The sequence below is a fragment of the Stigmatopora argus genome, chromosome 15 (genome assembly GCF_051989625.1).
Source record: "Stigmatopora argus isolate UIUO_Sarg chromosome 15, RoL_Sarg_1.0, whole genome shotgun sequence".
NCBI lineage: Eukaryota > Metazoa > Chordata > Actinopteri > Syngnathiformes > Syngnathidae > Stigmatopora > Stigmatopora argus.
Window position 1 is genome coordinate 7,100,188 of NC_135401.1, and position 24,253 is coordinate 7,124,440.

Consider the following 24,253-nt stretch of genomic DNA (forward strand, 5'->3'; position numbering starts at 1 on the left):
ATAATTTAAATACTTTTTCTAAACCTTTAACCTGTAAATATAATACTATTGTATATGGTAATTGGATAATCTTGATGTTGGCTTGCCTTTTTAGTATTTTGGTATGATTTTAGTGCTAATATTAATTAGGATAATAAATAACCTCAATCTGGCGTAGTGTAGTAGTGAATATGCAATGACGTTATTGTGTAGTGTGTGATTGGTTGTTTGTCTCCTTGTACCGTGCGATTTTTCTGGCAAACCAAGTCTGTGCGTGCCTCATATTTCGAAGAGCAAGGCTCCAGCACCCCCATTGTGGGGATAAACGGGCCAAAACAAGGGCTGAATGAAATGCGTCTCACTGTAAACTTCGTATCGCAATGAAAAAGAAATACTGTAACTCCTTTTTACAAACTTTTCAAGTGACATTTTCGGATCACCGTGTGATTTTTTGGGGGGTTGAAGTGTTTTCACCAAGAATAAAAGTTGTATATGTACTATGGATGGGAATTGAAAGCCAGTATTTCCGACTGTCCTTGAAAGCCCCGCCCTTTTGTCACGTGCGCGCGCGAGCGAGCGTACGTACGCGTACGTGCTCGTGACCGATAAGGAAAAAGTTGAGTGAAGGAATCCATGCGCTCAAGTACGCATACCTGACTCGAGGTGGAGTCGACTGATCTAAAGGTTCGACGCGGGGAGTGTTTGACGGTAAGTACCGACCGCCCTCGGACTACTTTATTTGCGTCTTTCCGTGTCCGTCGGCGTTGTTTGTTTGGGTGGCGACAACCGGGGAAAGCGGAAGTAGCTTTAGCCGCGTTGGTCCTGGTCGCCTCCGTGGGGCCACTTCGCTCGGTTCCTCCCGATCGTTGCCGTCCACCTTGGTCACACAATGTAAGTCACTTTTTATTCGATCGGGACGGCTTACTTGTTTTCGCCAGTTCCCATTTAATGTGTTTTTCATTTGATCACGTCTGTTTTTCTGGAAAAAAACATTTCTGATCACGTCACCTGTTGCAAGTGGCCGTTTTTTGGTCCCGAGTTCATTAAAAAGGCCATCGGGACACCCGTGTGTGAAACCCCGCAACCAAACGTATTAGGTAATGAATATAAATGTGTTTTTAGCACTTTATCTGCGTTTAAATTACGTTGTTAAAGATGTATTTCCGATGAATGATAATTTTATGAGGTGTGCGTCAAAATGCGAATGTCCACAGCGTCATAAGCATGAATACGCAATGACGTTATTGTGCAGTGCATTTAGAATTTGAGATCTGGAGGAACAGGTTTGGCTAGAAGAACCAGATCTTGAAGACGTGAGTCGGCTCGTCCACATCACCTTCTTTTAACGGAGTCATGTGGCAGAAATAAGCGTTAATAAAATTAAAAATAACAGACTTTTTGTGATATTGCAGAAAGCTGAGACATGTTCACATCAACCATAAAATTGCACTTTCGACCGTATTGCCAAATGTGGTTAAATTTGATTAAAAATATTAGTATTTTTTATATATATATTTTGTAGCATTCAAGCCAGTAGGCATTTAATTTTTTGGGGGAAACCCTCTTTTTTTCTCTTTTAAATAGTCTATTAACTCTTTAGATGATTAGCTGGAAAAAAAATCGAAGTCAACACTTTTGGGCCCCCTAGCAGTAATAAGTCTCTGATTTCTTAGACGCATAATCTTTGCAAATGAATCCAAATAAAATACCTGCAAACATCAGATTTTACCTGGAAAACAATTATAGCCACTTGCATCGTATTTGTCATCCAACAGCAACAGTTTATTTTGTGATGAAATAACCAATCGCCTGTGGGACACCAACTGCGGGCCCTTGAAGCCCTTTGAGCCACTTTAGTGATTAAGAACTGCATCAACACTTAAGCTTCACGTTTTTCCGTTGTAAAGGGAGCGTTTCTTAACAAACAATTCCTAAATCATCCCAACGAGCAGACACTCGCTTGTTTTACTTTTTCCATGCAAAGGGCTGATGCTGCAGCTTTGACTCAGAGGAAAATGTTGGCAAAGGAAGAGGAGGCATTTTATTGCAAGCGGAATTCACTCATAGTTTCCCCCCGGTCGGCGTCGACGTTTTTGTCGTTAACGCGTTCTTAGAGGAAAGCAAGTCGGGACTTGCTGAAATCGTCCGGTGACTTTTCGATGTGCACAAACTGGCTTTTAACTGTCACGATCAACGTGGATTCCATCTGCGCCGCGCTAAACCGCGGGGATGCCTCCCCACGATGTGTAAAATGTTCAATTGAATTCATAAAAGAATGAAGTGAGATCACAGAGAATGCATTATTAATGGCATGGTGATCTTTCATAGTCAAAACCAAAAGAACATCAAAGGCGTCATGTAATAACATAAACATGAAAGAAGAGAATGTGGACACATGAGAGGAAGTTTGAAGTTCCCGTTTTCAATCCACTCGAGTACTTAAAAGTGAAATCACTTAAAAGCGTTTGACCTATTTCCTTGTAGTTTGTAAGTACTTGCCGTGGAACGCTAAGCCAAAAGGCATACTTATAACATGCATGCAGTTTTGCCAATAGGAGACATTGCTGGTTACTTATTTGACTCATATCTTGCCATTGACAGCATTGGTAGTCCAATCCATTTGGACCAGGATGACCTGGCAGCAATCTTTCGATCTGTTCAATGTCCCTGTCCAAATGGTTTGGACGCTTCCGCATACATTGGCTCCAACATTCTGACTAACTAACCCTTTAAAGTATCTGTTGACAAAGTGTAAGTGTTGAGTCCCATGACTGTGCTCCACACCTGCTTGTCAATTGTCAATCATTGTTGGTAAAACGAAAAGGCACCGTCTTTGTTAATACTGGCACAAATCCATTCTTCACCCTGTTTTGACAGACTGGCCAACTGAAATTATTTCTAAACAATGTCTTTGAAGTTGAATTATATTTTTTATTGTCAGTTTTAATGACTGAATAAAATTATGAATTCATATTAGTAAACATTACATTATTAAAATAAAAATAAAAACGGACCCCAATAGCACGAATGTTTATTTTTGTCAGGTTCATTTAAACTGAGAGAACTGGCTGCAAATTTTTCATCTCTCTGGGCCATTGATGTCACTAGACAATCCATTTTGACTGAGTGTTTGCTCATTCGCCTCTCCCAGTCGAACTGGATTAGACACCTGGGTCAGTCAGTGGCAGCCAATGAGTGTAATATACGAGGCCGAGAGTATCTATATGCTCCTTTCTAATACGGTGCTGAATGAATGTCTCACAGGCCGCAGACTATCGAGCTCAGTGCCACGGGAGGAGCGTCCAAACTGGGCAGCGACAATATGGACGACATGACAGTGGAGCAGATTGCCGCCAGGGCAAACCAAGTGACAGATGAGGTAATCCCGTCCGTGACAATGCCGTTGTACTAACATGTAGTCGCGCGAATAACCTCCTCCTGAAATGAGCTATTGGAAATTGGTTTCTTATACTTCATCAATGATGAATATTCCCAGGAATCTTACCAACGTGGCATTTAGTATCTTGGGTCAACACCTTCAAGACCTTTGTTTATTTAACTGTTTGACGAAACACTGTCGTTTTTTAAGAAAAAAAAAGCCTTACTCTCCTAAGTCGTTTTTTAAAGAAAAAAGCCTTACTATACTATTTCGTTTTTTAAGAAAAAAGCCTATGTCGTTTTTTAAGAAAAAAAGCCTTACTAAACTATATCGTTTTTTAAGAAAAAAAGCCTTATTATACATTGTCATTTTTTAAGAAAAAAGCCTTACTATACTATGTTGTTTTTTAAGAAAAAAAGCCTTACTATACTATGTCGTTTTTTAAAGAATAAAGCCTTACTATACTATGTCGTTTTTTAAAGAATAAAGCCTTACTATACTATGTCGTTTTTTACAAAAAAACTTACTGTACTATGTCGTTTTTTAAGAAAACAAAGACTTACTATACTATGTCGTTTTTTAAGAAAAAAAAGCCTTACTATACTATGTCGTTTTTTTTAAGAAAAAAGCCTTACTATACTATTTCGTTTTTTAAGAAAAAAGCCTTACTATACTATGTCGTTTTTAAGGGGGGAAAAAGCCTTACTATACTATGTCATTTTTAAAGAAAAAAAGCCTTACTAAACTATGTCGTTTTTTAAAGAAAAAGACTTACTATACTATGTCGTTTTTTAAGAAAAAAAAGCCTTACTATACTATGTCGTTTTTTAAGAAAAAAAGCCTTACTATACTATGTCGTTTTTTAAAGAAAAAAGCCTTACCATACTATGTCGTTTTTTACAAAAATAACTTACTATACTATGTTGTTTTTTAAGAAAACAAAGACTTACTATACTTTGTCGTTTTTTAAGAAAAAAAGCCTTACTATACTATGTCGTTTTTTTAAGAAAAAAAGCCTTACTATACTATGTCGTTTTTTAAGGGAGGAAAAAGCCTTACTATACTATGTCATTTTTTAAGAAAAAAAGCCTTACTAAACTATGTCGTTTTTTAAAGAAAAAAAGCCTTACTATACTATGTCGTTTTTTAAGAAAAAAAGCCTTCCTATACTATGTCGTTTTTAACAAAAAAAGACTTACTATACTATGTCGTTTTTTTACAAAAAAAAGACTTACTATACTATGTCGGTTTTTAAGGAAAAAAGCCTTACTATACTATGTCGTTTTTTTTAAGAAAAAAGCCTTACTATACTATTTCGTTTTTTAAGAAAAAAAGCCTTACTAAACTATGTCATTTTTTAAAGAAAAAAAGCCTTACTATACTATGTCGTTTTTTAAGAAAAAAAGCCTTACTATACATGGTCATTTTTTAAGAAAAAAAAGCCTTACTATACTATGTCGTTTTTAAGAAAAAAAGCCTTACTATACTATGCCGTTTTTTTTTAAAAGCCTTACTATACTATCTCCTTTTTTAAGAAAAAAAGCCTTACTATACTGTGTGCTTTTTTAAGAAAAAAGCCTTACTATGCTATGTCGTTTTTTAAGAGAAAAGCCTTACTATACTGTGTCGTTTTTAAAGAAGAATAGTCTTACTATACTATGTCGTTTTTTAAGAAAAAAAGCCTTACTATACTATGTCGTTTTTTAAGAAAAATAGCCTTACTATACCAAGTCGTTTTTTAAGAAAAAAGCCTTACGATACTGTGTGCTTTTTTAAGAAAAAAGCCTTACTATAGTATGTCGTTTTTTAAGGAAAAAAAGCCTTACTATACTATGTCGTTTTTTAAGGAAAAAAAGCCTTACCTAACTATGTCGTTTTTTAAGAAAAAAAAGCCTTACTATACTATGTCGTTTTTTAAGAAAAAAGCCTTACTATACATGGTCATTTTTAAAGAAAAAAGCCTTACAATACTATGTAGTTTTTTAAGAAAAAAAGCCTTACTATCCTGTTGTTTTTTAAGGGGAAAAAGCCTTCCTATACTATGTTGTTTTTTAAGGGGAAAAAAGCCTTACTATACTATGTCGTTTTTTAAGAAAAAAAAGCCTTACTATACTATGTGCTTTTTAAAGAAAAAAGCCTTAGTATACATGGTCATTTTTAAAGAAAAAAAAAAGCCTTACTATACTATGTCGTTTTTTTTAAGAAAAAAGCCTTACTATACTATTTCGTTTTTTAAAAAAAAAGCCTTACTATACTATGTCGTTTTTTAAGGGGAAAAAAAGCCTTACTATACTATGTCATTTTTTAAGAAAAAAAGCCTTACTAAACTATGTCGTTTTTTAAAGAAAAAGACTTACTATACTATGTCGTTTTTTAAGAAAAAAAAAGCCTTACTATACTATGTCGTTTTTTTAAGAAAAAAAGCCTTACTATACTATGTCGTTTTTTAAAGAAAAAAGCCTTACCATACTATGTCATTTTTTACAAAAAAAGACTTACTATACTATGTCGTTTTTTACAAAAAAAACTTACTATACTATGTCGTTTTTTAAGAAAACAAAGACTTACTATACTATGTCGTTTTTTAAGAAAAAAAGCCTTACTATACTATGTCGTTTTTTTAAGAAAAAAGCCTTACTATACTATGTCGTTTTTTAAGAAAAAAAAGCCTTACTATACTATGTCGTTTTTTAAGAAAAAAAGCCTTACTATACTATGTCGTTTTTTAAAGAAAAAAGCCTTACCATACTATGTCATTTTTTACAAAAATAACTTACTATACTATGTCGTTTTTTAAGAAAAAAAGCCTTACTATACTATGTCGTTTTTTTAAGAAAAAAGCCTTACTATACTATGTCGTTTTTTAAGGGAGGAAAAAGCCTTACTATACTATGTCATTTTTTAAGAAAAAAAGCCTTACTAAACTATGTCGTTTTTTAAAGAAAAAAAGCCTTACTATACTATGTCGTTTTTTAAGAAAAAAGCCTTACTATACATGGTCATTTTTAAAGAAAAAAGCCTTACAATACTATGTAGTTTTTTAAGAAAAAAAGCCTTACTATCCTGTTGTTTTTTAAGGGGAAAAAGCCTTCCTATACTATGTTGTTTTTTAAGGGGAAAAAAGCCTTACTATACTATGTCGTTTTTTAAGAAAAAAAAGCCTTACTATACTATGTGCTTTTTAAAGAAAAAAGCCTTAGTATACATGGTCATTTTTAAAGAAAAAAAAAAGCCTTACTATACTATGTCGTTTTTTTTAAGAAAAAAGCCTTACTATACTATTTCGTTTTTTAAGAAAAAAGCCTTACTATACTATGTCGTTTTTTAAGGGGAAAAAAAGCCTTACTATACTATGTCATTTTTTAAGAAAAAAAGCCTTACTAAACTATGTCGTTTTTTAAAGAAAAAGACTTACTATACTATGTCGTTTTTTAAGAAAAAAAAAGCCTTACTATACTATGTCGTTTTTTTAAGAAAAAAAGCCTTACTATACTATGTCGTTTTTTAAAGAAAAAAGCCTTACCATACTATGTCATTTTTTACAAAAAAAGACTTACTATACTATGTCGTTTTTTACAAAAAAAACTTACTATACTATGTCGTTTTTTAAGAAAACAAAGACTTACTATACTATGTCGTTTTTTAAGAAAAAAAGCCTTACTATACTATGTCGTTTTTTTAAGAAAAAAGCCTTACTATACTATGTCGTTTTTTAAGAAAAAAAAGCCTTACTATACTATGTCGTTTTTTAAGAAAAAAAGCCTTACTATACTATGTCGTTTTTTAAAGAAAAAAGCCTTACCATACTATGTCATTTTTTACAAAAATAACTTACTATACTATGTCGTTTTTTAAGAAAAAAAGCCTTACTATACTATGTCGTTTTTTTAAGAAAAAAGCCTTACTATACTATGTCGTTTTTTAAGGGAGGAAAAAGCCTTACTATACTATGTCATTTTTTAAGAAAAAAAGCCTTACTAAACTATGTCGTTTTTTAAAGAAAAAAAGCCTTACTATACTATGTCGTTTTTTAAGAAAAAAAGCCTTCCTATACTATGTCGTTTTTTTACAAAAAAAGACTTACTATACTATGTCGTTTTTTTACAAAAAAAAGACTTACTATACTATGTCGGTTTTTAAGGAAAAAAGCCTTACTATACTATGTCGTTTTTTTTAAGAAAAAAGCCTTACTATACTATTTCGTTTTTTAAGAAAAAAAGCCTTACTAAACTATGTCATTTTTTAAAGAAAAAAAGCCTCACTATACTATGTCGTTTTTTAAGAAAAAAAGCCTTACTATACATGGTCATTTTTTAAGAAAAAAAAGCCTTACTATACTATGTCGTTTTTTAAGAAAAATAGCCTTACTATACCAAGTCGTTTTTTAAGAAAAAAGCCTTACTATACTGTGTGCTTTTTTAAGAAAAAAGCCTTACTATACTATGTCGTTTTTTAAGGAAAAAAAGCCTTACTATACTATGTCGTTTTTTAAGGAAAAAAAGCCTTACCTAACTATGTCGTTTTTTAAGAAAAAAAAGCCTTACTATACTATGTTGTTTTTTAAGAAAAAAGCCTTACTATACATGGTCATTTTTAAAGAAAAAAGCCTTACAATACTATGTAGTTTTTTAAGGAAAAAAAGCCTTACCTAACTATGTCGTTTTTTAAGAAAAAAAAGCCTTACTATACTATGTCGTTTTTTAAGAAAAAAGCCTTACTATACATGGTCATTTTTAAAGAAAAAAGCCTTACAATACTATGTAGTTTTTTAAGAAAAAAAGCCTTACTATCCTGTTGTTTTTTAAGGGGAAAAAGCCTTCCTATACTATGTTGTTTTTTAAGGGGAAAAAAGCCTTACTATACTATGTCGTTTTTTAAGAAAAAAAAGCCTTACTATACTATGTGCTTTTTAAAGAAAAAAGCCTTAGTATACATGGTCATTTTTAAAGAAAAAAAAAAAGCCTTACTATACTATGTCGTTTTTTTTAAGAAAAAAGCCTTACTATACTATTTCGTTTTTTAAGAAAAAAGCCTTACTATACTATGTCGTTTTTTAAGGGGAAAAAAAGCCTTACTGTGATTGATGTGATACATGGTCATTTTTTAAGAAAAAAAAACCTTACTAAACTATGTCGTTTTTAAAGAAAAAGACTTACTATACTATGTCGTTTTTTAAGAAAAAAAAAGCCTTACTATACTATGTCGTTTTTTTAAGAAAAAAAGCCTTACTATACTATGTCGTTTTTTAAAGAAAAAAGCCTTACCATACTATGTCATTTTTTACAAAAACTACTATGTCGTTTTTTACAAAAAAAACTTACTATACTATGTCGTTTTTTAAGAAAACAAAGACTTACTATACTATGTCGTTTTTTAAGAAAAAAAGCCTTACTATACTATGTCGTTTTTTTAAGAAAAAAGCCTTACTATACTATGTCGTTTTTTTAAGAAAAAAAGCCTTACTATACTATGTCGTTTTTTAAAGAAAAAAGCCTTACCATACTATGTCATTTTTTACAAAAAAAGCCTTACCTAACTATGTCGTTTTTTAAGAAAAAAAAGCCTTACTATACTATGTCGTTTTTTAAGAAAAAAGCCTTACTATACATGGTCATTTTTAAAGAAAAAAGCCTTCCTATACTATGTTGTTTTTTAAGGGGAAAAAAGCCTTACTATACTATGTCGTTTTTTAAGAAAAAAAAGCCTTACTATACTATGTGCTTTTTAAAGAAAAAAGCCTTAGTATACATGGTCATTTTTAAAGAAAAAAAAAAGCCTTACTATACTATGTCGTTTTTTTTAAGAAAAAAGCCTTACTATACTATTTCGTTTTTTAAGAAAAAAGCCTTACTATACTATGTCGTTTTTTAAGGGGAAAAAAAGCCTTACTATACTATGTCATTTTTTAAGAAAAAAAGACTTACTATACTATGTCGTTTTTAAAGAAAAAGACTTACTATACTATGTCGTTTTTTAAGAAAAAAGCCTTACTATACTATGTCGTTTTTTTAAGAAAAAGCCTTACTATACTATGTCGTTTTTTAAAGAAAAAAGCCTTACCATACTATGTCCTTTTTTACAAAAAAAGACTTACTATACTATGTCGTTTTTTACAAAAAAAGACTTACTATACTATGTCGTTTTTTTACAAAAAAAATACTTACTATACTATGTCGTTTTTTAAGGAAAAAAGCCTTACTATACTATGTCGTTTTTAAGGGGGAAAAAAGCCTTACTATACTGTCATTTTTTAAGAAAAAAAGCCTTACTATACTATGTCGTTTTTTAAGAAAAAAAGCCTTCCTATACTATGTCGTTTTTTACAAAAAAAGACTTACTATACTATGTCGTTTTTTTACAAAAAAAGACTTACTATACTGTCGTTTTTTAAGGATAAAAAGCCTTACTATACTATGTCGTTTTTTAAGAAAAAAAGCCTTACTATACTATGTCGTTTTTTAAAGAAAAAAGCCTTACCATACTATGTCCTTTTTTACAAAAAAAGACTTACTATACTATGTCGTTTTTTACAAAAAAAGACTTACTATACTATGTCGTTTTTTAAGGAAAAAAAGCCTTACTATACTATGTCGTTTTTTTAAGAAAAAAGCCTTACTATACTATTTCGTTTTTTAAGAAAAAAGCCTTACTATACTATGTTGTTTTTTAAGGGGAAAAAAAGCCTTACTATACTATGTCATTTTTTAAGAAAAAAAGCCTTACTAAACTATGTCGTTTTTTACAAAAAAAGACTTACTATACTATGTCGTTTTTTTACAAAAAAAATACTTACTATACTATGTCGTTTTTTAAGGAAAAAAAGCCTTACTATACTATGTCGTTTTTAAGGGGGAAAAAAGCCTTACTATACTGTCATTTTTTAAGAAAAAAAGCCTTACTATACTATGTCGTTTTTTAAGAAAAAAAGCCTTCCTATACTATGTCGTTTTTTAAAGAAAAAGACTTACTATACTATGTCGTTTTAAAAAAAAAAAAGCCTTACTATACTATGTCGTTTTTTTAAGAAAAAAAGCCTTACTATACTATGTCGTTTTTTAAAGAAAAAAGCCTTACCATACTATGTCATTTTTTAAAGAAAAAAGACTTACTATACTATGTCGTTTTTTACAAAAAAAACTTACTATACTATGTCGTTTTTTAAGAAAACAAAGACTTACTATACTATGTCGTTTTTTAAGAAAAAAAGCCTTACTATACTATGTGGTTTTTTTTAAGAAAAAAGCCTTACTATACTATTTCGTTTTTTAAGAAAAAAGCCTTACTATACTATGTCGTTTTTTTAAGAAAAAAGCCTTACTATACTATGTCGTTTTTTAAAGAAAAAAGCCTTACCATACTATGTCATTTTTTACAAAAAAAGACTTACTATACTATGTCGTTTTTTACAAAAAAAACTTACTATACTATGTCGTTTTTTAAGAAAACAAAGACTTACTATACTATGTCGTTTTTTAAGAAAAAAAGCCTTACTATACTATGTCGTTTTTTTAAGAAAAAAGCCTTACTATACTATGTCGTTTTTTTAAGAAAAAAAGCCTTACTATACTATGTCGTTTTTTAAAGAAAAAAGCCTTACCATACTATGTCATTTTTTACAAAAAAAGCCTTACCTAACTATGTCGTTTTTTAAGAAAAAAAAGCCTTACTATACTATGTCGTTTTTTAAGAAAAAAGCCTTACTATACATGGTCATTTTTAAAGAAAAAAGCCTTCCTATACTATGTTGTTTTTTAAGGGGAAAAAAGCCTTACTATACTATGTCGTTTTTTAAGAAAAAAAGCCTTGCTATACTATGTCGTTTTTTACAAAAAAAGACTTACTATACTATGTCATTTTTTTACAAAAAAAAAGACTTACTATACTGTCGTTTTTTAAGGAAAAAAAGCCTTACTATACTATGTCGTTTTTTAAGAAAAAAAGCCTTACTATACTATGTCGTTTTTTAAAGAAAAAAGCCTTACCATACTATGTCCTTTTTTACAAAAAAAGACTTACTATACTATGTCGTTTTTTACAAAAAAAGACTTACTATACTATGTCGTTTTTTTAAGAAAAAAGCCTTACTATACTATTTCGTTTTTTAAGAAAAAAGCCTTACTATACTATGTCGTTTTTTAAGGGGAAAAAAAGCCTTACTAAACTATGTCGTTTTTTACAAAAAAAGACTTACTATACTATGTCGTTTTTTTACAAAAAAAATACTTACTATACTATGTCGTTTTTTAAGGAAAAAAAGCCTTACTATACTATGTCGTTTTTAAGGGGGAAAAAAGCCTTACTATACTGTCATTTTTTAAGAAAAAAAGCCTTACTATACTATGTCGTTTTTTAAGAAAAAAAGCCTTCCTATACTATGTCGTTTTTTAAAGAAAAAGACTTACTATACTATGTCGTTTTTTTAAAAAAAAAAGCCTTACTATACTATGTCGTTTTTTTAAGAAAAAAAGCCTTACTATACTATGTCGTTTTTTAAAGAAAAAAGCCTTACCATACTATGTCATTTTTTAAAGAAAAAAGACTTACTATACTATGTCGTTTTTTACAAAAAAAACTTACTATACTATGTCGTTTTTTAAGAAAACAAAGACTTACTATACTATGTCGTTTTTTAAGAAAAAAAGCCTTACTATACTATGTCGTTTTTTAAGAAAAAAAGCCTTACTATACTATGTCGTTTTTTTAAGAAAAAAGCCTTACTATACTATTTCGTTTTTTAAGAAAAAAGCCTTACTATACTATGTCGTTTTTTTAAGAAAAAAGCCTTACTATACCATTTCGTTTTTTAAGAAAAAAGCCTTACTATACTATGTCGTTTTTTAAGGGGGAAAAAAGCCTTACTATACTGTCATTTTTTAAGAAAAAAAGCCTTACTAAACGATGTTGTTTTTAAAGAAAAAAAGCCTTACTATACTATGTCGTTTTTTAAGAAAAAAAAGCCTTCCTATACTATGTCGTTTTTTACAAAAAAAGACTTACTATACTATGTCGTTTTTTTACAAAAAAAGACTTACTATACTGTCGTTTTTTAAGGATAAAAAGCCTTACTATACTATGTCGTTTTTTAAGAAAAAAAGCCTGACTATACTATGTCGTTTTTTAAAGAAAAAAGCCTTACCATACTATGTCCTTTTTTACAAAAAAAGACTTACTATACTATGTCGTTTTTTACAAAAAAAGACTTACTATACGATGTCGTTTTTTTACAAAAAAAATACTTACTATACTATGTCGTTTTTTAAGGAAAAAAAGCCTTACTATACTATGTCGTTTTTTTAAGAAAAAAGCCTTACTATACTATGTCGTTTTTTAAAGAAAAAAGCCTTACCATACTATGTCCTTTTTTACAAAAAAAGACTTACTATACTATGTCGTTTTTTACAAAAAAAGACTTACTATACTATGTCGTTTTTTTACAAAAAAAATACTTACTATACTATGTCGTTTTTTAAGGAAAAAAAGCCTTACTATACTATGTCGTTTTTTTAAGAAAAAAGCCTTACTATACTATGTCGTTTTTTAAGAAAAAAAGCCTTACTATACTATGTCGTTTTTTTAAGAAAAAAGCCTTACTATACTATGTCGTTTTTTAAGAAAAAAAGCCTTACTATACTATGTCGTTTTTTTAAGAAAAAAGCCTTACTATACTATTTCGTTTTTTAAGAAAAAAGCCTTACTATACTATGTCGTTTTTAAGGGGGAAAAAAGCCTTACTATACTGTCATTTTTTAAGAAAAAAAGCCTTACTAAACGTTGTTGTTTTTAAAGAAAAAAAGCCTTACTATACTATGTCGTTTTTTAAGAAAAAAAGCCTTGCTATACTATGTCGTTTTTTACAAAAAAAGACTTACTATACTATGTCATTTTTTTTACAAAAAAAAGACTTACTATACTGTCGTTTTTTAAGGAAAAAAAGCCTTACTATACTATGTCGTTTTTTAAGAAAAAAAGCCTTACTATACTATGTCGTTTTTTAAAGAAAAAAGCCTTACCATACTATGTCCTTTTTTACAAAAAAAGACTTACTATACTATGTCGTTTTTTACAAAAAAAGACTTACTATACTATGTCGTTTTTTAAGGAAAAAAAGCCTTACTATACTATGTCGTTTTTTTAAGAAAAAACCCTTACTATACTATTTCGTTTTTTAAGAAAAAAGCCTTACTATACTATGTCGTTTTTTAAGGGGAAAAAAAGCCTTACTATACTATGTCATTTTTTAAGAAAAAAAGCCTTACCATACTATGTCCTTTTTTACAAAAAAAGACTTACTATACTATGTCGTTTTTTACAAAAAAAGACTTACTATACTATGTCGTTTTTTAAGGAAAAAAAGCCTTACTATACTATGTCGTTTTTTTAAGAAAAAAGCCTTACTATACTATTTCGTTTTTTAAGAAAAAAGCCTTACTATACTATGTTGTTTTTTAAGGGGAAAAAAAGCCTTACTATACTATGTCATTTTTTAAGAAAAAAAGCCTTACTAAACTATGTCGTTTTTTACAAAAAAAGACTTACTATACTATGTCGTTTTTTTACAAAAAAAATACTTACTATACTATGTCGTTTTTTAAGGAAAAAAAGCCTTACTATACTATGTCGTTTTTAAGGGGGAAAAAAGCCTTACTATACTGTCATTTTTTAAGAAAAAAAGCCTTACTATACTATGTCGTTTTTTAAGAAAAAAAGCCTTCCTATACTATGTCGTTTTTTAAAGAAAAAGACTTACTATACTATGTCGTTTTAAAAAAAAAAAAGCCTTACTATACTATGTCGTTTTTTTAAGAAAAAAAGCCTTACTATACTATGTCGTTTTTTAAAGAAAAAAGCCTTACCATACTATGTCATTTTTTAAAGAAAAAAGACTTACTATACTATGTCGTTTTTTACAAAAAAAACTTACTATACTATGTCGTTTTTTAAGAAAACAAAGACTTACTATACTATGTCGTTTTTTAAGAAAAAAAGCCTTACTATACTATGTGGTTTTTTTTAAGAAAAAAGCCTTACTATACTATTTCGTTTTTTAAGAAAAAAGCCTTACTATACTATGTCGTTTTTTTAAGAAAAAAGCCTTACTATACTATGTCGTTTTTTAAAGAAAAAAGCCTTACCATACTATGTCATTTTTTACAAAAAAAGACTTACTATACTATGTCGTTTTTTACAAAAAAAACTTACTATACTATGTCGTTTTTTAAGAAAACAAAGACTTACTATACTATGTCGTTTTTTAAGAAAAAAAGCCTTACTATACTATGTCGTTTTTTTAAGAAAAAAGCCTTACTATACTATGTCGTTTTTTTAAGAAAAAAAGCCTTACTATACTATGTCGTTTTTTAAAGAAAAAAGCCTTACCATACTATGTCATTTTTTACAAAAAAAGCCTTACCTAACTATGTCGTTTTTTAAGAAAAAAAAGCCTTACTATACTATGTCGTTTTTTAAGAAAAAAGCCTTACTATACATGGTCATTTTTAAAGAAAAAAGCCTTCCTATACTATGTTGTTTTTTAAGGGGAAAAAAGCCTTACTATACTATGTCGTTTTTTAAGAAAAAAAGCCTTGCTATACTATGTCGTTTTTTACAAAAAAAGACTTACTATACTATGTCATTTTTTTACAAAAAAAAAGACTTACTATACTGTCGTTTTTTAAGGAAAAAAAGCCTTACTATACTATGTCGTTTTTTAAGAAAAAAAGCCTTACTATACTATGTCGTTTTTTAAAGAAAAAAGCCTTACCATACTATGTCCTTTTTTACAAAAAAAGACTTACTATACTATGTCGTTTTTTACAAAAAAAGACTTACTATACTATGTCGTTTTTTTAAGAAAAAAGCCTTACTATACTATTTCGTTTTTTAAGAAAAAAGCCTTACTATACTATGTCGTTTTTTAAGGGGAAAAAAAGCCTTACTAAACTATGTCGTTTTTTACAAAAAAAGACTTACTATACTATGTCGTTTTTTTACAAAAAAAATACTTACTATACTATGTCGTTTTTTAAGGAAAAAAAGCCTTACTATACTATGTCGTTTTTAAGGGGGAAAAAAGCCTTACTATACTGTCATTTTTTAAGAAAAAAAGCCTTACTATACTATGTCGTTTTTTAAGAAAAAAAGCCTTCCTATACTATGTCGTTTTTTAAAGAAAAAGACTTACTATACTATGTCGTTTTTTTAAAAAAAAAAGCCTTACTATACTATGTCGTTTTTTTAAGAAAAAAAGCCTTACTATACTATGTCGTTTTTTAAAGAAAAAAGCCTTACCATACTATGTCATTTTTTAAAGAAAAAAGACTTACTATACTATGTCGTTTTTTACAAAAAAAACTTACTATACTATGTCGTTTTTTAAGAAAACAAAGACTTACTATACTATGTCGTTTTTTAAGAAAAAAAGCCTTACTATACTATGTCGTTTTTTAAGAAAAAAAGCCTTACTATACTATGTCGTTTTTTTAAGAAAAAAGCCTTACTATACTATTTCGTTTTTTAAGAAAAAAGCCTTACTATACTATGTCGTTTTTTTAAGAAAAAAGCCTTACTATACCATTTCGTTTTTTAAGAAAAAAGCCTTACTATACTATGTCGTTTTTTAAGGGGGAAAAAAGCCTTACTATACTGTCATTTTTTAAGAAAAAAAGCCTTACTAAACGATGTTGTTTTTAAAGAAAAAAAGCCTTACTATACTATGTCGTTTTTTAAGAAAAAAAAGCCTTCCTATACTATGTCGTTTTTTACAAAAAAAGACTTACTATACTATGTCGTTTTTTTACAAAAAAAGACTTACTATACTGTCGTTTTTTAAGGATAAAAAGCCTTACTATACTATGTCGTTTTTTAAGAAAAAAAGCCTGACTATACTATGTCGTTTTTTAAAGAAAAAAGCCTTACCATACTATGTCCTTTTTTACAAAAAAAGACTTACTATACTATGTCGTTTTTTACAAAAAAAGACTTACTATACGATGTCGTTTTTTTACAAAAAAAATACTTACTATACTATGTCGTTTTTTAAGGAAAAAAAGCCTTACTATACTATGTCGTTTTTTTAAGAAAAAAGCCTTACTATACTATGTCGTTTTTTAAAGAAAAAAGCCTTACCATACTATGTCCTTTTTTACAAAAAAAGACTTACTATACTATGTCGTTTTTTACAAAAAAAGACTTACTATACTATGTCGTTTTTTTACAAAAAAAATACTTACTATACTATGTCGTTTTTTAAGGAAAAAAAGCCTTACTATACTATGTCGTTTTTTTAAGAAAAAAGCCTTACTATACTATGTCGTTTTTTAAGAAAAAAAGCCTTACTATACTATGTCGTTTTTTTAAGAAAAAAGCCTTACTATACTATGTCGTTTTTTAAGAAAAAAAGCCTTACTATACTATGTCGTTTTTTTAAGAAAAAAGCCTTACTATACTATTTCGTTTTTTAAGAAAAAAGCCTTACTATACTATGTCGTTTTTAAGGGGGAAAAAAGCCTTACTATACTGTCATTTTTTAAGAAAAAAAGCCTTACTAAACGTTGTTGTTTTTAAAGAAAAAAAGCCTTACTATACTATGTCGTTTTTTAAGAAAAAAAGCCTTGCTATACTATGTCGTTTTTTACAAAAAAAGACTTACTATACTATGTCATTTTTTTTACAAAAAAAAGACTTACTATACTGTCGTTTTTTAAGGAAAAAAAGCCTTACTATACTATGTCGTTTTTTAAGAAAAAAAGCCTTACTATACTATGTCGTTTTTTAAAGAAAAAAGCCTTACCATACTATGTCCTTTTTTACAAAAAAAGACTTACTATACTATGTCGTTTTTTACAAAAAAAGACTTACTATACTATGTCGTTTTTTAAGGAAAAAAAGCCTTACTATACTATGTCGTTTTTTTAAGAAAAAACCCTTACTATACTATTTCGTTTTTTAAGAAAAAAGCCTTACTATACTATGTCGTTTTTTAAGGGGAAAAAAAGCCTTACTATACTATGTCATTTTTTAAGAAAAAAAGCCTTACTAAACTATGTCGTTTTTTACAAAAAAAGACTTACTATACTATGTCGTTTTTTTACAAAAAAAATACTTACTATACTATGTCGTTTTTTAAGGAAAAAAAGCCTTACTATACTATGTCGTTTTTAAGGGGGAAAAAAGCCTTACTATACTGTCATTTTTTAAGAAAAAAAGCCTTACTATACTATGTCGTTTTTTAAGAAAAAAAGCCTTCCTATACTATGTCGTTTTTTAAAGAAAAAGACTTACTATACTATGTCGTTTTTAAAAAAAAAAAGCCTTACTATACTATGTCGTTTTTTTAAGAAAAAAAGCCTTACTATACTATGTCGTTTTTTAAAGAAAAAAGCCTTACCATACTATGTCATTTTTTAAAGAAAAAAGACTTACTATACTATGTCGTTTTTTACAAAAAAAACTTACTATACTATGTCGTTTTTTAAGAAAACAAAGACTTACTATACTATGTCGTTTTTTAAGAAAAAAAGCCTTACTATACTATGTCGTTTTTTACAAAAAAAACTTACTATACTATGTCGTTTTTTAAGAAAACAAAGACTTACTATACTATGTCGTTTTTTAAGAAAAAAAGCCTTACTATACTATGTCGTTTTTTTAAGAAAAAAGCCTTACTATACTATGTCGTTTTTTAAGAAAAAAAAGCCTTACTATACTATGTCGTTTTTTAAGAAAAAAAGCCTTACTATACTATGTCGTTTTTTAAAGAAAAAAGCCTTACCATACTATGTCATTTTTTACAAAAATAACTTACTATACTATGTCGTTTTTTAAGAAAAAAGCCTTACTATACATGGTCATTTTTAAAGAAAAAAGCCTTACAATACTATGTAGTTTTTTAAGAAAAAAAGCCTTACTATCCTGTTGTTTTTTAAGGGGAAAAAGCCTTCCTATACTATGTTGTTTTTTAAGGGGAAAAAAGCCTTACTATACTATGTCGTTTTTTAAGAAAAAAAAGCCTTACTATACTATGTGCTTTTTAAAGAAAAAAGCCTTAGTATACATGGTCATTTTTAAAGAAAAAAAAAAGCCTTACTATACTATGTCGTTTTTTTTAAGAAAAAAGCCTTACTATACTATTTCGTTTTTTAAGAAAAAAGCCTTACTATACTATGTCGTTTTTTAAGGGGAAAAAAAGCCTTACTATACTATGTCATTTTTTAAGAAAAAAAGCCTTACTAAACTATGTCGTTTTTTAAAGAAAAAGACTTACTATACTATGTCGTTTTTTAAGAAAAAAAAAGCCTTACTATACTATGTCGTTTTTTTAAGAAAAAAAGCCTTACTATACTATGTCGTTTTTTAAAGAAAAAAGCCTTACCATACTATGTCATTTTTTACAAAAAAAGACTTACTATACTATGTCGTTTTTTACAAAAAAAACTTACTATACTATGTCGTTTTTTAAGAAAACAAAGACTTACTATACTATGTCGTTTTTTAAGAAAAAAAGCCTTACTATACTATGTCGTTTTTTTAAGAAAAAAGCCTTACTATACTATGTCGTTTTTTAAGAAAAAAAAGCCTTACTATACTATGTCGTTTTTTAAGAAAAAAAGCCTTACTATACTATGTCGTTTTTTAAAGAAAAAAGCCTTACCATACTATGTCATTTTTTACAAAAATAACTTACTATACTATGTCGTTTTTTAAGAAAAAAAGCCTTACTATACTATGTCGTTTTTTTAAGAAAAAAGCCTTACTATACTATGTCGTTTTTTAAGGGAGGAAAAAGCCTTACTATACTATGTCATTTTTTAAGAAAAAAAGCCTTACTAAACTATGTCGTTTTTTAAAGAAAAAAAGCCTTACTATACTATGTCGTTTTTTAAGAAAAAAAGCCTTCCTATACTATGTCGTTTTTTTACAAAAAAAGACTTACTATACTATGTCGTTTTTTTACAAAAAAAAGACTTACTATACTATGTCGGTTTTTAAGGAAAAAAGCCTTACTATACTATGTCGTTTTTTTTAAGAAAAAAGCCTTACTATACTATTTCGTTTTTTAAGAAAAAAAGCCTTACTAAACTATGTCATTTTTTAAAGAAAAAAAGCCTCACTATACTATGTCGTTTTTTAAAGAAAAAGACTTACTATACTATGTCGTTTTTAAAAAAAAAAAGCCTTACTATACTATGTCGTTTTTTTAAGAAAAAAAGCCTTACTATACTATGTCGTTTTTTAAAGAAAAAAGCCTTACCATACTATGTCATTTTTTAAAGAAAAAAGACTTACTATACTATGTCGTTTTTTACAAAAAAAACTTACTATACTATGTCGTTTTTTAAGAAAACAAAGACTTACTATACTATGTCGTTTTTTAAGAAAAAAAGCCTTACTATACTATGTCGTTTTTTAAGAAAAAAAGCCTTACTATACTATGTCGTTTTTTTAAGAAAAAAGCCTTACTATACTATTTCGTTTTTTAAGAAAAAAGCCTTACTATACTATGTCGTTTTTTTAAGAAAAAAGCCTTACTATACCATTTCGTTTTTTAAGAAAAAAGCCTTACTATACTATGTCGTTTTTTAAGGGGGAAAAAAGCCTTACTATACTGTCATTTTTTAAGAAAAAAAGCCTTACTAAACGATGTTGTTTTTAAAGAAAAAAAGCCTTACTATACTATGTCGTTTTTTAAGAAAAAAAAGCCTTCCTATACTATGTCGTTTTTTACAAAAAAAGACTTACTATACTATGTCGTTTTTTTACAAAAAAAGACTTACTATACTGTCGTTTTTTAAGGATAAAAAGCCTTACTATACTATGTCGTTTTTTTTAAGAAAAAAGCCTTACCATACTATGTCCTTTTTTACAAAAAAAGACTTACTATACTATGTCGTTTTTTACAAAAAAAGACTTACTATACTATGTCGTTTTTTTACAAAAAAAATACTTACTATACTATGTCGTTTTTTAAGGAAAAAAAGCCTTACTATACTATGTCGTTTTTTTAAGAAAAAAGCCTTACTATACTATGTCGTTTTTTAAGAAAAAAAGCCTTACTATACTATGTCGTTTTTTTAAGAAAAAAGCCTTACTATACTATGTCGTTTTTTAAGAAAAAAAGCCTTACTATACTATGTCGTTTTTTTAAGAAAAAAGCCTTACTATACTATTTCGTTTTTTAAGAAAAAAGCCTTACTATACTATGTCGTTTTTAAGGGGGAAAAAAGCCTTACTATACTGTCATTTTTTAAGAAAAAAAGCCTTACTAAACGTTGTTGTTTTTAAAGAAAAAAAGCCTTACTATACTATGTCGTTTTTTAAGAAAAAAAGCCTTGCTATACTATGTCGTTTTTTACAAAAAAAGACTTACTATACTATGTCATTTTTTTACAAAAAAAAGACTTACTATACTGTCGTTTTTTAAGGAAAAAAAGCCTTACTATACTATGTCGTTTTTTAAGAAAAAAAGCCTTACTATACTATGTCGTTTTTTAAAGAAAAAAGCCTTACCATACTATGTCCTTTTTTACAAAAAAAGACTTACTATACTATGTCGTTTTTTACAAAAAAAGACTTACTATACTATGTCGTTTTTTAAGGAAAAAAAGCCTTACTATACTATGTCGTTTTTTTAAGAAAAAACCCTTACTATACTATTTCGTTTTTTAAGAAAAAAGCCTTACTATACTATGTCGTTTTTTAAGGGGAAAAAAAGCCTTACTATACTATGTCATTTTTTAAGAAAAAAAGCCTTACTAAACTATGTCGTTTTTTACAAAAAAAGACTTACTATACTATGTCGTTTTTTTACAAAAAAAATACTTACTATACTATGTCGTTTTTTAAGGAAAAAAAGCCTTACTATACTATGTCGTTTTTAAGGGGGAAAAAAGCCTTACTATACTGTCATTTTTTAAGAAAAAAAGCCTTACTATACTATGTCGTTTTTTAAGAAAAAAAGCCTTCCTATACTATGTCGTTTTTTAAAGAAAAAGACTTACTATACTATGTCGTTTTTAAAAAAAAAAAAGCCTTACTATACTATGTCGTTTTTTTAAGAAAAAAAGCCTTACTATACTATGTCGTTTTTTAAAGAAAAAAGCCTTACCATACTATGTCATTTTTTAAAGAAAAAAGACTTACTATACTATGTCGTTTTTTACAAAAAAAACTTACTATACTATGTCGTTTTTTAAGAAAACAAAGACTTACTATACTATGTCGTTTTTTAAGAAAAAAAGCCTTACTATACTATGTCGTTTTTTACAAAAAAAACTTACTATACTATGTCGTTTTTTAAGAAAACAAAGACTTACTATACTATGTCGTTTTTTAAGAAAAAAAGCCTTACTATACTATGTCGTTTTTTTAAGAAAAAAGCCTTACTATACTATGTCGTTTTTTAAGAAAAAAAAGCCTTACTATACTATGTCGTTTTTTAAGAAAAAAAGCCTTACTATACTATGTCGTTTTTTAAAGAAAAAAGCCTTACCATACTATGTCATTTTTTACAAAAATAACTTACTATACTATGTCGTTTTTTAAGAAAAAAGCCTTACTATACATGGTCATTTTTAAAGAAAAAAGCCTTACAATACTATGTAGTTTTTTAAGAAAAAAAGCCTTACTATCCTGTTGTTTTTTAAGGGGAAAAAGCCTTCCTATACTATGTTGTTTTTTAAGGGGAAAAAAGCCTTACTATACTATGTCGTTTTTTAAGAAAAAAAAGCCTTACTATACTATGTGCTTTTTAAAGAAAAAAGCCTTAGTATACATGGTCATTTTTAAAGAAAAAAAAAAGCCTTACTATACTATGTCGTTTTTTTTAAGAAAAAAGCCTTACTATACTATTTCGTTTTTTAAGAAAAAAGCCTTACTATACTATGTCGTTTTTTAAGGGGAAAAAAAGCCTTACTATACTATGTCATTTTTTAAGAAAAAAAGCCTTACTAAACTATGTCGTTTTTTAAAGAAAAAGACTTACTATACTATGTCGTTTTTTAAGAAAAAAAAAGCCTTACTATACTATGTCGTTTTTTTAAGAAAAAAAGCCTTACTATACTATGTCGTTTTTTAAAGAAAAAAGCCTTACCATACTATGTCATTTTTTACAAAAAAAGACTTACTATACTATGTCGTTTTTTACAAAAAAAACTTACTATACTATGTCGTTTTTTAAGAAAACAAAGACTTACTATACTATGTCGTTTTTTAAGAAAAAAAGCCTTACTATACTATGTCGTTTTTTTAAGAAAAAAGCCTTACTATACTATGTCGTTTTTTAAGAAAAAAAAGCCTTACTATACTATGTCGTTTTTTAAGAAAAAAAGCCTTACTATACTATGTCGTTTTTTAAAGAAAAAAGCCTTACCATACTATGTCATTTTTTACAAAAATAACTTACTATACTATGTCGTTTTTTAAGAAAAAAAGCCTTACTATACTATGTCGTTTTTTTAAGAAAAAAGCCTTACTATACTATGTCGTTTTTTAAGGGAGGAAAAAGCCTTACTATACTATGTCATTTTTTAAGAAAAAAAGCCTTACTAAACTATGTCGTTTTTTAAAGAAAAAAAGCCTTACTATACTATGTCGTTTTTTAAGAAAAAAAGCCTTCCTATACTATGTCGTTTTTTTACAAAAAAAGACTTACTATACTATGTCGTTTTTTTACAAAAAAAAGACTTACTATACTATGTCGGTTTTTAAGGAAAAAAGCCTTACTATACTATGTCGTTTTTTTTAAGAAAAAAGCCTTACTATACTATTTCGTTTTTTAAGAAAAAAAGCCTTACTAAACTATGTCATTTTTTAAAGAAAAAAAGCCTCACTATACTATGTCGTTTTTTAAAGAAAAAGACTTACTATACTATGTCGTTTTTAAAAAAAAAAAAGCCTTACTATACTATGTCGTTTTTTTAAGAAAAAAAGCCTTACTATACTATGTCGTTTTTTAAAGAAAAAAGCCTTACCATACTATGTCATTTTTTAAAGAAAAAAGACTTACTATACTATGTCGTTTTTTACAAAAAAAACTTACTATACTATGTCGTTTTTTAAGAAAACAAAGACTTACTATACTATGTCGTTTTTTAAGAAAAAAAGCCTTACTATACTATGTCGTTTTTTAAGAAAAAAAGCCTTACTATACTATGTCGTTTTTTTAAGAAAAAAGCCTTACTATACTATTTCGTTTTTTAAGAAAAAAGCCTTACTATACTATGTCGTTTTTTTAAGAAAAAAGCCTTACTATACCATTTCGTTTTTTAAGAAAAAAGCCTTACTATACTATGTCGTTTTTTAAGGGGGAAAAAAGCCTTACTATACTGTCATTTTTTAAGAAAAAAAGCCTTACTAAACGATGTTGTTTTTAAAGAAAAAAAGCCTTACTATACTATGTCGTTTTTTAAGAAAAAAAAGCCTTCCTATACTATGTCGTTTTTTACAAAAAAAGACTTACTATACTATGTCGTTTTTTTACAAAAAAAGACTTACTATACTGTCGTTTTTTAAGGATAAAAAGCCTTACTATACTATGTCGTTTTTTAAGAAAAAAAGCCTTACTATACTATGTCGTTTTTTAAAGAAAAAAGCCTTACCATACTATGTCCTTTTTTACAAAAAAAGACTTACTATACTATGTCGTTTTTTACAAAAAAAGACTTACTATACTATGTCGTTTTTTTACAAAAAAAATACTTACTATACTATGTCGTTTTTTAAGGAAAAAAAGCCTTACTATACTATGTCGTTTTTTTAAGAAAAAAGCCTTACTATACTATGTCGTTTTTTAAAGAAAAAAGCCTTACCATACTATGTCCTTTTTTACAAAAAAAGACTTACTATACTATGTCGTTTTTTACAAAAAAAGACTTACTATACTATGTCGTTTTTTTACAA

At 28.0% G+C, this 24,253-nt stretch overlaps 1 protein-coding gene across 3 annotated transcripts in view; it reads left to right on the plus strand.

Moving 5' to 3' along the window:
• Positions 1-520: 520 nt before the first annotated feature.
• The window catches only part of snap23.1 (synaptosome associated protein 23.1), a 37,770-nt gene continuing 14,037 nt past the window's right edge, over positions 521-24,253 (plus strand). The window contains exons 1-2 of one of the 3 annotated variants that reach the window (XM_077620539.1): positions 521-687; positions 3,244-3,358. In XM_077620539.1, coding sequence (XP_077476665.1) covers positions 3,302-3,358 — 57 coding nt within the window. In that variant the 5' untranslated portion in view covers positions 521-687; positions 3,244-3,301. The other 2 variants (XM_077620538.1, XM_077620536.1) reach the window with 2 other exon arrangements.